The sequence below is a fragment of the Myotis davidii genome, unplaced genomic scaffold (assembly GCF_000327345.1).
Source record: "Myotis davidii unplaced genomic scaffold, ASM32734v1 scaffold346, whole genome shotgun sequence".
Classification (NCBI taxonomy): domain Eukaryota; kingdom Metazoa; phylum Chordata; class Mammalia; order Chiroptera; family Vespertilionidae; genus Myotis; species Myotis davidii.
In genome coordinates, this window is record NW_006297386.1 from 528,847 (window position 1) to 543,596 (window position 14,750).

The 14,750-nt window shown below is 37.1% G+C and overlaps 1 protein-coding gene across 2 annotated transcripts in view; it reads right to left on the reverse strand.

The window, feature by feature from the left end:
• Positions 1 to 324: 324 nt before the first annotated feature.
• Positions 325 to 14,750, reverse strand: part of GOLT1B (golgi transport 1B) — a 14,829-nt gene continuing 403 nt past the window's right edge. The window contains exons 2-6 of one of the 2 annotated variants that reach the window (XM_006773150.2): positions 7,393 to 7,484; positions 5,827 to 6,005; positions 4,860 to 4,941; positions 3,215 to 3,247; positions 325 to 2,830 (exon numbers count right to left, since the gene is read on the reverse strand). In XM_006773150.2, the coding sequence (XP_006773213.1) occupies positions 3,239 to 3,247; positions 4,860 to 4,941; positions 5,827 to 6,005; positions 7,393 to 7,484 (362 nt within the window). In that variant the 3' untranslated portion in view covers positions 325 to 2,830; positions 3,215 to 3,238. The remainder of the gene's footprint in view (positions 2,831 to 3,214; positions 3,248 to 4,859; positions 4,942 to 5,826; positions 6,006 to 7,392; positions 7,485 to 14,750) is intronic. The other variant, XM_006773149.2, reaches the window with a different exon arrangement.

The following is a 14,750-nucleotide window of genomic DNA, read 5'->3' on the forward strand; positions in this document are numbered from 1 at the left end:
CTGATACCCAGTATGATAGTACTTGGAGATGGGGCCTTGGGAGGTAATTAGGTTTAGTTGCAGGCACAAAGGTAGGGCCCTCCATGATGGGATTAGTGTCCTTGTAAGAAGAGGAAGAGAGACCAGAGCCTTTCTCTCCCACGTGAGGAGCCAATGAGAAGGCAGCCAGCGAGAGAAAGGGGCCTCAGAATGAAGTGAAGCTGCCAGCACCTTGATTTTGGTCTTCTTAGCATCAATAACTGTAAGAAATAAATGTCTGTTGTTTGAGTCATCCAGTCCATGGAATTCTGTCGTAGGAGCCCAGCTCACTAAGACAACAAGCAATTAATAGAAAAGTACCCTTTTATTGAGAGATAAGACAAGTGTATTTACAATATTCAATGGTTAGATCAGACAGTCTGACTGTGAGACTTTTTTTAAAGCAGCAGTATTCCAGGAATTACAATTTATAAGGGGAAAAGAAAAACATTCCAAATAGGTTTCTGTTACAGAAAATACATTTGAACAATGACAGATACTCTTAAGGCTAAGTAGAATTATACCTTTTCCTCCATCTTTATAGCAATAATCTTTTCTTTTTTTTGTCATGAAGACAGAAGGTTAATTTTTGAAAGGAAAAAATCAACATGGTTTAGAAAAACTGAAATAGTGGAGGACTAGTATGTTTAAAAATAGAGCCTCCTCAGTGGTTCTGATAAGAAACATACAACGCTGCCATGCAGTCCCAAACTCACATTTGAGATTAAACATGGTCTCCATAAAACTGAAAAACTGCTCCAGCCTCTCAATCTTACTAAGGACAGGTAGATTAATAAGTCCTTGGCACGCTTCTGTCTGATAATGCTTTCTGAAATAAGATTGTTGAAAAGAGATCTCTGTTACTTTGCAAAGAACATTTTGGTAGAAATTCATGTCCACAAAAGAGTTAAATAATACAGATGTTCCTAACATTAACAGATACTATTTTTGCCCTAAAAAGGTAGAATGATCTAGTCTTTGTAAATAGTATGGGTCAGTCAAAAATATGTTTAACAGAGTCCTACAGGGAAACTTGTGTAAGTCAGTCCCCAAAATATATTTGACACTCTCCAAGTGAGGATTTTATTCTTTTGAAGAACACTAGACACACTACTAAGTCTCTTAATATTCCATGAACTATTGAGGTAGGAGTCTTATTTCATCAATATCATCTAGATTTCACAGATTATACCTTAAATCATATGCCAGTACCAAAAAGACAGTAATCCACAAGACTGAACCATTAGGTTATACACCAAGTCTGTCCTTTAAACGAGCAAGGTTGGGAATTCTCTGTGCATCAAAAGATTTAACTTAAAAGTAACATAAGGTGTAATACATTTTGTAGACATGTTTGTAAATAAACCCACAAATTTCAATTATGATTTCATGTATTAAAAAGCTTTACTGTTAAAAAAAAAAGTAAATAGTGCACTCATTAGTGGTAAAACAAATAATACTATGGCTGCTGAAATGTGTTCCTACATCCACCACACAAGTTGCCACCGTGGAAAACTACTAATGAAGAAACAACCAGTTTCTTTCTGCCTGTCAAGCAGCAACGGCAGAAAAGAACACATCATTTTTTTAGTGTCATATTTTTAAGAAATAATAACCAGTTTAATTACAGTAAAACAGCCTCAGCATGTGAACTCAGATATTTTCTCTATGACTTAAGATGAAGAGTGATCATATGAAGCATACCTATTGATTTTTGTTATGAAAAAGCTGAAAATAAGGGGAAACTCAGCTTACATGAATAGCCCTTAAAAAATAGCTATAAGTTGAACCTTTTAACATGTTATGTCTTAAAGTAAACATTACCAAGTTAGTTATTTTAGTTTGTAAAAAACATAATAAACCACTGCTAATTTTTTTTTAAATGGAAGAAAAAAAATCTACATCATGACAGGAAAATCCTTTTGGTTTGCAATTAATGTTTTAAATAACACCCTATTCAATGAAACAAGCTACGTAACAGACTACTTCACTGTCAAGAATGCTTTTTGTTAAATGCCTACATGTAACAAATGATACAAATACAGTCTTAAGACTCCCAAGAAGTAAGAGTATTTCCAGAGTGTGTTGCTGACCAAAGAAGTGCATAGTCAGCTATAATTTAGAAACGAAAAGCTAGTAAAGAATGACCTTTGCATATTCCAACAGAGAATATCTAGTTCATATTTTCATCTGGCTTTAAAATATTAAGACTCAGAAGAATCGCAACAGTTTTATCTTCACCATGTTTACCAAAAAAAGTGATCCATATATCAAAACTGGGTTTTCCTAGGTTTTAATACATTAAAATGACACGACATAATCCAATCTAACCCATGCATCACTTTCGGAGACACGGTGCAAATGGAAATATTTTTCCAGTTGCAGTGGACATTTCTAAAAAGCAAATGCCTATGGGTGCCCCTGAATCTTCAAAATAAAAAAAAATAAAAATTAATCAGGCACCATAGCTCTCTGAGGATAGTTGTGTTTCGCACATTGTGGAAAAAAATTAAAAATTGCCTTCAAGAGTTTCAATATGCAATGTAACAGATTTCATCTCCTTCAGTTTGCTTGCTGTCTTCTTACATCACCTGATTAGAAGCCTGTTGTCACTGCTTCTTTGTTAACTGTTGTTGGTACTTTGTAGGTATACATTTTAAATGTCTGTAAAGAACATTACAAGCTATTTCATGTAATTTAATCTGTGCTGGATATTCTTCAAAAGATTTTATAAATAATACAATATTTTAAATGAGTCTTCAATGTACTGTTGTTATACCATATTGTTGCTTTCTCCAACTTTATCTACAAACTGCAAGAAGAAAAACAGACAAAAGAAAGCCTTCAGCATTATTAAATATTACATCAACATTTTAAATGTTAACTTAAAAACTCAGCTTTACAAGATTTGTGGAAATTTAAGGTATGACTGACAATGATTAATCCAGTACTACTCACCACCATCTTCTGACACGTAAATGTGTATAAAAAAAATTTTTTTTCTAAAAGTTATTTTTGCATAACATGCTATACGTATGACTTTAAGGGTGCGACATGAGAAATACAACACAATGGAAAAAAAAACTGGATAAAATGAAGTTAACACTGATAGCTTAAGAAAAAAATAAAAAATTAAAAAGCTGAAATGTCACAGCCAATCATTCATTAATGAACCCAATAAGATATTTCAACTGACCATGACTGTGGATCTCTTCTGGGCCTATGTAGTCTTTGAACAAACAGATTTAAGTCCATTAAGTACAATAATTAACAGCAGCTATTGACTAAAAATACTTTAAATGTGTAACTGGACTATGGACTGAAAGTGGCAATGACATTAAAAATAGATGTAAGGGTGCAAGCATAAATTTACAATTTTAATACATATACATGTAAGTGGTTATTTACTTTGGTTACTCCATCCCAAATATTAAGCATTCCAGATGGTGATGCAAACAAATATTGAAGCAAAGTAATAGTGGAGATATTAAAAGTCATGCAGCCATCAAATCTATAATACTATCAAGTCTAGCAATCATCTAATTCTTTCATTTGACTAATCATGTTTTTACTTAAATATTTTATTATAATGAAATAATATTAATAGGAAACATAACTTTTAGTATTGGGTGTCCATCTATGCAAATATCGAAGAATCCTTAAATTAAGGACATGAATAATTATTACAATTCTATAACTAGAAGTTTTAGTAATTCCAAAAGCCATGCTAAGTATAAACAGCATTGACTACTCGCAGTGGTTCTCAACCTTCCTACTGCCGTGACGTTTAATATAGTTCCTCATGTTGTGGTGACCCCCAACCATAAAATTATTTTCGTTGCTACTTCATAACTGTAATTTTGCTACTGTTATGAACCGTAATGAATATATCTGATATGCAGGATATATTTTCATTGTTCGCGACCCACAGGTTGAGAACCGCTGGTACTTTATGAGTTTGGAGATCAATGCCAATAAAATCAGGATATATCCCTGTAAACCTAGGTTCCAACACCTTTTTTAATGTTATTTTATATCATGGTAAATAAGTGACTGGTACCCTGAAACTAAAAGTTGCTCTGAAAGTACTCATAGATTCATTAGAATTTTAAGGTAAATTTAGTTGGTGAGAAAGCACAACATTCCCTCTTCAAAGGTAACTTCTAATATGTAGGTTGTGTGGGCTGCAAATTTGACTCTACAATTGACTTGAGGATTAAAAAAAGAAAAATTTGGCTTATAGTAGTACCTTTAGTTCTTTGAGAATTCAGTAAATGTTATGGCCTGTCTCTCTAGAAACATCTACAAAAATCTACAAACAACTTTACACTCACACTGGAGAAACAGATTTGCTAAGAGTGTCCAACTCATAGAGAGCTGGGTACAGAATTTTATCATCTGACTTTCAGTATAACAGTGCTCCATTTAGTTGTCATAATACACCTCATTTGGTGAGATGGTCTAAGAAAGAAAATATTCGTAAGAAATAGTATCATTTTCATGTTATTGCTTCTAAAATTAGAGAGGACATAAAAGTTACCTGAAAAGTACCTTCAACTCTCAAAGTGAAAGGTAGCATAGCATATCAATCCGAGTTGTATTAAAAAATAGAGAACAGTATTAAAAAGGAATACAGTGAAACAAAATTTCAGGCTTTATAGATTTACCAATGACTATTTTCTCTGGTATTCATGGTTACCGTGATCTATGTGCTGCAACCATTTATATTGTAATAAAAACATCAATTAATCATGTTATCAGTTACTAATTTCTAGAAGTAAAGAGCATTGAAGAGTATTTTGATGGTTTAAAGATTATATTTTTAAATACAGATTACTTACTGATCTAATGCCGGGCAAATTCAAGATGGATCCAAGAACTGGCACTCTTCTAATGAAGCCAACGACCACAGGAAAGAAGCCCCTAGGAGAAGAAAAAACAGTTCTCTGTACTTGTGCGTTCTTTATTACCAAAATCAATTGCTAATTAAGTAAAAAGAACCTGTCAAAATTTGAATATTTTAGAGACTTTAAACTTCGGTTAACTTTTCTCCCAGGATTTGATTCCTTCCTTAATTATGTTCTTATGAAATTTTACACATATATGTATATATGGCATTACTACTATATCCTACTAGTTTCATTATGTATTTTCTATATTAAAAATGAGATTCTCTAAAGCAGATTTGGCATTTGACTCATATTTACGTCTCCTGTGGGTAATATGGTGCCTGACAGATAGAAGACAAAATATATACTTTCTCTGAACAAATTTTTAAACCAATCTTACTTAAAGGTATTTTCTTACATTACATTCTATTGTTTATTCACTTGGTAACTGGCATTTGTAAAATATTAACTGACCAAAATCTCCCATAGAATATATTGTACAAAATTTTCTAATACATATAAGCACTAAAGAAATTGCCATCAAGTGGCAGTAACTATGCAGTATCAGGTTCTACATATTAAAATGTTGGGTATATTTATATATCTATATATCTATCACTTTTAGTTGATGCAAATAGCAAACATAAAGACAGTGCCTTAAAAGGCCAATAAAATTAATTTTATTAAATTGAAAATACAAGATAATTCATAGCCTTAAACAGGCAATTATTCACACCTGATAAAACATTTTATAGTTGATTAAATTACCTAAAAATATAATAATAAAAGATTCAGTGTAAACAAGAATCCATTTAAGAAAATTATAGTCTTCTTACTCATGCTGATACAACTATCTGAGTTTTGTAATTATTTGACATACTGTTATATTGAAAGAAAACAAATAAAATGAGTGCCTTACCTGAACAAAAGAAAGAATCCATAAATTTCGAAGATCATACCTATCAAAGGCCAACCAACAAGGACTACAAATACGCCACCCAGGAAAAATCCTGTGGCTTTCATTTTATGTTTTTGGAAGAAGAATCTGAATGTTCTTTCTAAACCAATTACAAAAGCCAAGCCAGCCACAAATAAAACCTAAAGAAGAAAGAAAATGCAACACAGAAAAAGTAAGTAAGCACACTACATAAATTTGAAGGTCAAAGTTAAGTATTTTTAAAAAAGGAGCACATCTAGTTTTCACTGTGGCAACTGGGCAGAGAAAACTACAACGCACGCCAAGAAGCAGAACCAAGGAGTGGGCTAAGCATGTGAAAGCTGTAGTAGTACTGCACTCTTCTCAATCCTCCTCTAACTTGAGTAAAGGGAGAAAAAGAGAAACAAGGAAAGATTAGCGGTTACCAACCAGCATTTGCATCAGCAGTGGTTTTCCCAGGGTTAAGCTAGATGGAGATGGCTTAGTCAAACAGATGAGCGGCAAGACAAAAGAGGGAAGCTGCCTATAAGCGTGTCACCTAAAGGTGCTCCTAGTTCTGCAAACTTCACCCTGGGCTATAGGAACTCCTGTGGATGGGAGAAATACTGATGTGGCGAAGGTGGCAGAAGAAGAAACCATGCGAAGCTAGAATACCTGGTAGCAGCAGTAATAAAGATACAGCTACGTGTTCTAAAATATACTTATATTTTGCATGTTTTCAGACAGTGGACAAAAAATAGTGATCTATTAGAAAACGTGTTTTTCCCTGTTTTATTCCCAAATCCTTGTTTTCCTTCATTAACTTTCTTTAGTGAAAAATATTTCATATATATTGATTAATAAGTCAATGGTTAAGCTTCATATTCTGAGATACCAATGCTGTTTACATTATTTATTGTAACATCAATTTTGAATAATTTTGCTCTCCTTTATATTTACCAATTTGCAATTAAGAGCCCAATGGTAATATACACTTGTCAAAGATATTCAATGGGGGCTATCAACTCATCTATTTTTAAAAAAAATCTTTATTGTTGAGACTACTACAGATGCCCCCAAATAGGAGTATTTTTAACTCCTATTTAGAGGCTGCCTTGACTTACTCTATTGCAGCAGTTCTAAACCTATAGGTCACGACCATCGGAAAACACATATAGCATATCAGATATTTACATTATGATTCATGACAGTAGCAAAATTACAGTAATGAAGTAGCAATGAAAATAATTTTATGGTTGGGGGTCACCACAACATGAGGAACTGTATTAAAGGGTCACCGCATTAGGAAGGTTGAGAACCACTGTTCTATTGTAAATCACATATCAAACACTTAACAGAGTCATGGAATTAGAAAACCTCATTAAGTGTTTACCTTTTGTTTAAACAGAAAGCTAACGCGTTTCATTACTGATGGAAACAGAGAATGTAATAGAAATTTTTACATGAGTAGTAGTGAATTATTTCACCTAAATTCAATAGCAGGCAAGAATTCAGTTATAGCTAACTTTTTCTTATGAAGTTAGTTAAAATACATATTGAAAAACTCACATTTCCAATAGCCAGTAGTGCTTTGTCAAAAAAGAGAATCATTCCAAAGAACAGGAAAAACACTCCAAATCCTGTTAATCCCATTCCAATTTCTGCAATATAAGTTATATGGTTAAGGGTGGAGAAACATTATAGTTCTATTAAAATCTCTGTAAACTAAGATAATTCTTCAGTTTTTCTTTTGGCTGATATAAGAAAAAAGGCCTCCAACATTGTAGATTAACTTTATAAAGACATTCACTAAGATCTACAACAAATTAACATTAACAATTTCCTTGAAATTTAAAATATAAATGGAAATTTCTAATCTATATATATAAAAGCCTAAGCGACCGTTTGACCATTCAACCATCTGACTGGTAGCTATGATGTGAACTGACTACCAGGGGGCAGACGCTAAATGCACAGGCATGGAAACATGGGACAGACTGACGAATTTCAGAGGGAAGCGGGTAGGAGGGAGGGTGGGAAGAGATTAACTAAAGATCTTATATGCATGCTAGAGGCCTGGTGGGGTCCCTTGGCCTGGCCTACGGGGATTGGGCCAAAACCAGCAGTCCAACATCCCCTGAGGGGTCCTGGATTGTGAGAGGGCGCAGGCCAGGCCGAGGGAGTCCACTGGTGCATGAATCCATGCAGCGGGCCTCTGGTTCTTATATAAGAGAACATTTCTTAAAAACACCATAATAGAGATAGATAAATCAGAATTCTAAAACTTTGGTTACATACATCTTTTTCCCTTCCAAAAATCCCTTGGCATCAGAATAAAAATATGGGCTTACTTTTGCTATTTATTTCTTATCATATTCTATAACTATTATTTATACAGATGATATCTGCAGTTCCTTCCTTTCCCTCTAAAATTAATTCCTTCTTTAACCCATTAGAAATTACTATAGTAAGTTAGTACAATATACTTCAATATAGTGGCAATAGGAAATACTTTGAGAATCAGGTAGTGGTCTCCTCAAAAGTTTCAAAAGGTTAGATATTACTTTTAACTTCTTGATGGCTTATTATGGACTTATCTTCTACAAACTTATCTAAACTATGAATCCATTCCCATATTTAATCTAGTCCTTAAATAACCTCTCCAAAGTTTAAAAGAACACTGTTTTATCTAATAATAATGTTCTGTTTTTTTGTTCTTTCATTCAGAAACAAAGAATTGTTGATCAACTCCTAGATGCAGGCAACTGTTCTAAGTACTATCAGACCCAGTAAAAATTTACCTTCCTCTTATGCACTATCAAACCGTCATTCCTCTTGCCCATGTATGTCTTAAATGAACAAAGTGTACTGGTCTGTGTATAAAGCTAATAATTTTATTGCCTTTACATTCTCCAGGATTTATCTTTTATAGTTTGAAGAACAGACTTTCTAAGGTTACAGTAGTACTTTTCTGTTAATACTACAAAGCACAATCAATCCACTAAGTCACCTGCTTGATCATTTTAGTTTTGTTTTCAGGAAACAGTTACCAATCCTCATTTTACCTAGAAGCCCTACCTGCATAACATAATGAATTATGGCAGAAATACTTTTGGAAATAAATTTTAAATACATTATTAATGATTTCTGATCTTAACCACTTTGCCTTGGCTCCAGAAAGATAAAATCCAGGTCACAGCTACTTAAAAAAATGTTAAGACATGTAAAATGTTTTGATGAGTTTAAAATTTATATCAATACCTTTTTCTGCATTTTTCACTTCCTCAATTTATAGTTAACTACTGCCTTTCATTAAGCTATCTTTTTCTCCCAGAGTCTAAAAGGATTCAGAAGTATTCCACAGACACTATTATTTTATGAAAAATTGAGGCTGATACTTTCATGCTTAAGTGCTTTAAAAGAATTTACTAAGCCCTAGCTGGTTTGGCTCAGTGAAGAGAGCGCTGGCCTGCAGACTGAAGGGTCCCAAGTTCAATTCCGGTCAAGGGCACGTACTTAGGTTGCAGGCTACTCCCCAGGCCTTGGTCTGGGCACATTCAGGTGGCAACCAATTGATGTGTTTCTCCCGCATTGCTATTTCTCTCTGTTTTCCCCTCTCTCTTCCATTCTCTCTAAAAATCAATGGAAAAATATCCTCGGGTGAGGATGAAAAACAAACAAAAAGCCCAACAAGCCGAAGCCGGTTTGGCTCAGTGGATAGAGCGTTGGCCTGCGGACTGAGAGGTCCCGGGTTCGATCCGGTCAAGGGCATGTACCTGGGTTGCGGGCACATCCCCAGTGGGAGATGTGCAGGAGGCAGCTGGTCGATGTTTCTCTCTCATCGATGTTTCTAACTCTCTATCTCTCTCCCTTCCTCTCTGTAAAAGATCAATAAAAATATATTTAAAAAAAAAGCCAAACAAAAAATATTAAAAATATGATCTTAAAAAATTTACCAAAATAACTGTTTAGATGGCAGACATAATTTTCCAGAGGAAAATATGGACATAAGAGCAAGTAAAATTTCATTAAATAACTACTGACAAGTTAGGATTTAATCATTGGTAGCTGAGTTAAAGGAAAATGACTAATTCTCATCTTTTCACAAATTATAATTGCATAAAAATTGTGAGATGTTTGTTCAAAAAGGAAATTATATGGAAATACATCTATATGCATTGAGAATTTTATAGAAGTAGCTATTATAAAGTGCTTTACATACCTTACATAAATTAATCCTTTCAATACTATTGCAAGGTAGGTGTCATTAAATTCTTTTAGACAGGCTAGAAATTGAGATTTAGAGAACTGATTTAATTTGCCTAAAGTCACACTTCTCCTTAAGCATTTGAACTCAGATATATTTGTATCCAAAGTTTATGTGCTTAACCATTATACCATACCGCTTCCCACATTATTTTCACTTTAAATATGTTTGGTTACATGAAACTCAAGATCATTAGAGTACTCGTACACCGAACTTCTGGGAGAATCGTCTTAAGTTGATTCAAGTTTAATATAATTAGCTTATCTAATATAACTAAGTAGTTGTTAGGAGAACTATTATAAATTGACAGTAGTTCTTGCCAGTGTGGCTCAATTGGTTGAGCATATTCCTGTGCACCAAGAGGTCACTAGTTCGATTCCTTGTCAGGGTATTTACCAAAGTTGTGGGCTCAATCCATGTGCAGAAGGAGGCAGCCGATTGGTGTTTCTCTCTCTCTCTCTCTCTAAAAATCAATAAAATCATATTTTAAAAAAAGAAATTGACTGCAGTGAAAAAGGACAATGTCTAAATATGGTTTTACGTTTAATGAAATGTTTGTACAATTATGTTGTAATTCCTTTAAGAAATTGTGAGACAAAAAGTAGCCCCAAGTTTCATATGGGCAACCAGAGACTCACAGAGATTTGTAACTCACCCTTGAGCACGGAATCAGCAAGTGTGTATGTGGGGGAAGGTGCAGGGGTGGGGAATGGCAGTTGGTGGTGGTGGTGTGTCATCAGGCCGGGAACTCAAATCCAGTCCATAATACTCCACAATTTGAACAACTATAACATGGAAATCAAAACATTCCTACCACTTTATCTAATGTAGTCAAGCAGATCTTTGTAATCTTTTCCAAAACTGGCACTAGCATAATGTTGCCAAGTATTCCCTGATCTAAAGGGGCCAAAAGTCTCAAACTGGCCACACTGTGCCTTTTTCTCATCTTCCCTGGGCCTGTGCATTCATGTGCCCACTGCTTATTAAACCCCTACACAGACCTGCCCTCTCACCACCTGAATCAGACCCAGTAAAGTAAGTTTATCTTCCTCCTAGGCACGATCAAACCTTCATTCCTCTTGCCCATGTATGTGTTTAATGAACAATCTGATAAAAGCAATCTAATAAAATGAATTTGTCTAAAATAAACAGCTTATTGTAGAAATTTTATAGGAAAAGATATGCTTAATTCAATGGCAATTACTGTTAGCATTTTGGTATCTGATTTAAATATTTTAAAGCAGCACTTTCTTTCTATGCCTTTTTAAAAATAGAAAATGTCAGAATAAAGAACTCAAGTGAGTATCAACTTAATTGAACTCAAATGAGTATCATGGTGGCATTTCAGGCTGTCCTACATAATAAAAGGCTAATATGCAAATAGACCAAATAGCAGAACAACCAATCACTATGACGTGTGCCGACAACCAGGGGGCGCTCCCGGAACATGGTGGGCATCGGCAGCAGAGTGCAGAACATAGCGGGCATTGGCAACGACGGGATCGTGGAGCAGGTGAGTGGGGGTGCCAAACCCAGGTGGGGCACTTGTCGCTGTCATTGGGGTGAGCCTCTGGTGGTTACTGAAAATTCTTTGCTCCTGCACACCGTGATCCCTCCTGGCACTTGTACCTGCTGTCGGCGCCGACCTTGCTCCCACCTGCTGCTGGTACCTGAGCCGACGCTCACACCCGCTGCCAGCACCCGGCGCCGGCCCTGATCAGTCAGTGCCGTCAGTGGGTGCAAGTGGCACCTGCCAGCCCTGATCGCCCCTCAGGGCTTCTCCACTTCTCCCTGCTCCTGAGGGGCGATTTGGGCCGGCAGCTGCCTCTCGCACTCACTGCTGGCGATGGCCCTGCTTGCACCTGCTGATGGCACTGGAGCCGCCGCTTGCACCCACTGCTGGTGCCAGCCCTGCTCACACCTGCAGCTGGCACCTGGCGCTGTCAGTGGGTGCGAGCAGCGGCTGCCAGCCCGATAGCCCGAGGGCTTCTCCACCTCCTGCTGCTTCCTAGGGGCGATTGGGGCAGCAGCAGCCACTCGTACCCAATGACTGTGCCAACTCCACTTGCACCCACTGCTGGCGCCAGCCCCAACCACTTTGTGCGGTCAGTGGGTGCGAGTGGGGCTGGTGCTGTCAGCACGTGGGAGGGGCTGCCGGTAGACAGGGGACCAGGGCTGCAGCAGGAGGGGCTGGGCGGGGTTGTGGAGGATGGGCCGAGACCTGCCCCTGTGCCCACCGCAGCTTTGCGGCCTACAGTTTGTTTCAAGGTTCACGAATTTGTGCAGTGGGCCCCTAGTGTGACATAATAAAGATTCAGTGGCAGCCAGGGAACTGCTCCACTTTGTTCCATTTGATAAATATGTATTTTTTTGGGGGAAAGGAGGATGCTATTATAGGATCCCTTAAAACAGCCCTGAATTGTTTTTTGCCTTTTAAAGAAGTTTTTATTGATTTTTTTAGAGATCAGTAGTTGGTCACCCTCTCCCAGAATCAGAATCAGAATCCCAGAAAAATCTTGGCAAATCACTTGAATGATGGCCAATTCCTGCAGTTAAACACACATACAAGCACCATTTGAAGTCCAAAGAGCTTTTGGTTCATTAATCATTTTGTGTTCCAATCCACTGTTCTATCCAAAACATTTGGCAGAAGAGCAGCAAAGAGCATAATATAATCTTCCTCATCAATTTAATGAAGTGAGGAGAATGTTTACCATCCTGCCCATTCCAACCCAACTCTCTTGTTCTGGTTTTTGGAAGGATGTAAATCAGGCACTTTTCATTATGTCTTCAACATAAGAGAATGCCTATGCACAGGATAAATAAGTCACATTTTTATCTAGGTAATAATAATCATGGACTCAGATAGGAGTAATAATACTACTTCATAGTTAGAAAGGAAAGCTATGTAGAGTTTAAGTACTTCCTCCAAGTAATCAGAATTAGAAATAAATTCTAGCAATTTATGTACATAATTCTGCTAATTTCCTTGGGCAACCTGTTTAATTTTGGTTTTTTTAAAATATATTTTTATTGATTTTTTACAGAGAAGAAAGGAGAGAGAAAGAGAGTTAGAAACATCGATGAGAGGGAAACATCGATCAGCTGCCTCCTGCACACCTCCCACTGGAAATGTGCCTGCAACCCAGGTACATGCCCTTGACCGGAATCGAACCTGGGACCCTTCAGTCCGCAGGCCGACGCTCTATCCACTGAGCCAAACCGGTTTTGGCTAATTTTGGGTTTTAATCAAGAGGAACAGGGCACTGTGTTTCATAAAGAAAATAGGCTTTGAATATCCTACAAAATTTCTCCAAAAAATGAGTGATTCTATAGTACTGTTGAAACTACTTTTGCTATGGAAGAATTTCATCATTCTAAGATCGCAAAGTTTATATCGTCTTTTATATGCTAGTAGGGCACAGTAAAAAGAATAAAGGTTTTTAAGCCAGCAGAGCTGGGATGAAGTCTTGTTTCTGTAATTTTACTTATGGCCATACATTGAATTTCTTTTGTCTCCTTTAATTTATAAAAAAGATATACTCCTCTCTACTTTATAAGGCTCTTATAAGAATTAAGTGTAATGATTTATATGAAAGCAGATATTGCTAGTTTTTATTATAATAGTTGTTTTGCTGTTGTTGTTTTTTTTAAAGAACTATACTGAGGTTTTCTCTGATCAGAACAGATGAGGCCAAATGACTAAAATGAGCCTCTTCCTGGGCTGGGCAGGGCAGGCGGCCCTAAGGTGCAGACTGGTCCAATCTCAGGAAGGAAGAGAGCCTGACGGGCGCGCCCGCGCGCAGGATCTTAGGAGCTCTGTCAAGTTCAAGTCGGCTGTGGCGTGAGACCAAAGCTTAGTACTCCACTTTAAAACAGGCACTTAAAATGAAGTATTATTTTCATTTCAACAGTTCTTAAAGTCTTGAAAATCCAAGTAAATTAACCAGAATAAGAAATAAAAGACGTGGCTGATAAAGCAAAATGAGACAAAAAGACGAACTCAACCACCCCAAAACAGGTAGCACAGGGTTGGGCAGATCATGTAAATAAAAATGATTAAGCTTGGTAAGCAGTAGAAAAGTGGCGATGTTGTACTGAAAGAAAAAGGAACACACAGCAATGCCAACCTCAGAGACAACACAGACGTGAAGAACTCCGAGGCAGGCAGGCAGAAAGAGATGCTAAAAATGATCAAACCGGCCACAAAGCACAATATACAGTATTAACAAAAGAAATCCTTTAATGAACGCAAAGTGACACTTGACTCTTGTGGGAGCATTTAGCTGGTAGAAAGTGAAGTCATTTCAAGGGATTTCTGGAAGGTTGTTTCCATTGCTGGCAAAGGCACATAATTCAATAGATTCTGGGTGTGGGCATATTTTCAAAAAGAGCCTACAATAGGCGGCATTTAAAATTCCGCCTCCCAGACAACCAGCCGGTAACGTGTAGAGGACCCCACGCCAGTCAAGTCCAGAAACGTCCTCGAGAGTGGGCCGCGGACGCCGCACAGCAAACTTTCTCTGGCGGCGGACGGTCCGCGGGAACAAAGCGCCCATCTCCCTGGGGGCGAGAGAGCCGCGCGGGCCGGACCCCGGCGAGGGCTCCCCCTCCCCCGGCTCGGGCGCCTCCCCACTCCCCCTTGCCTCTCCTCCCAGGC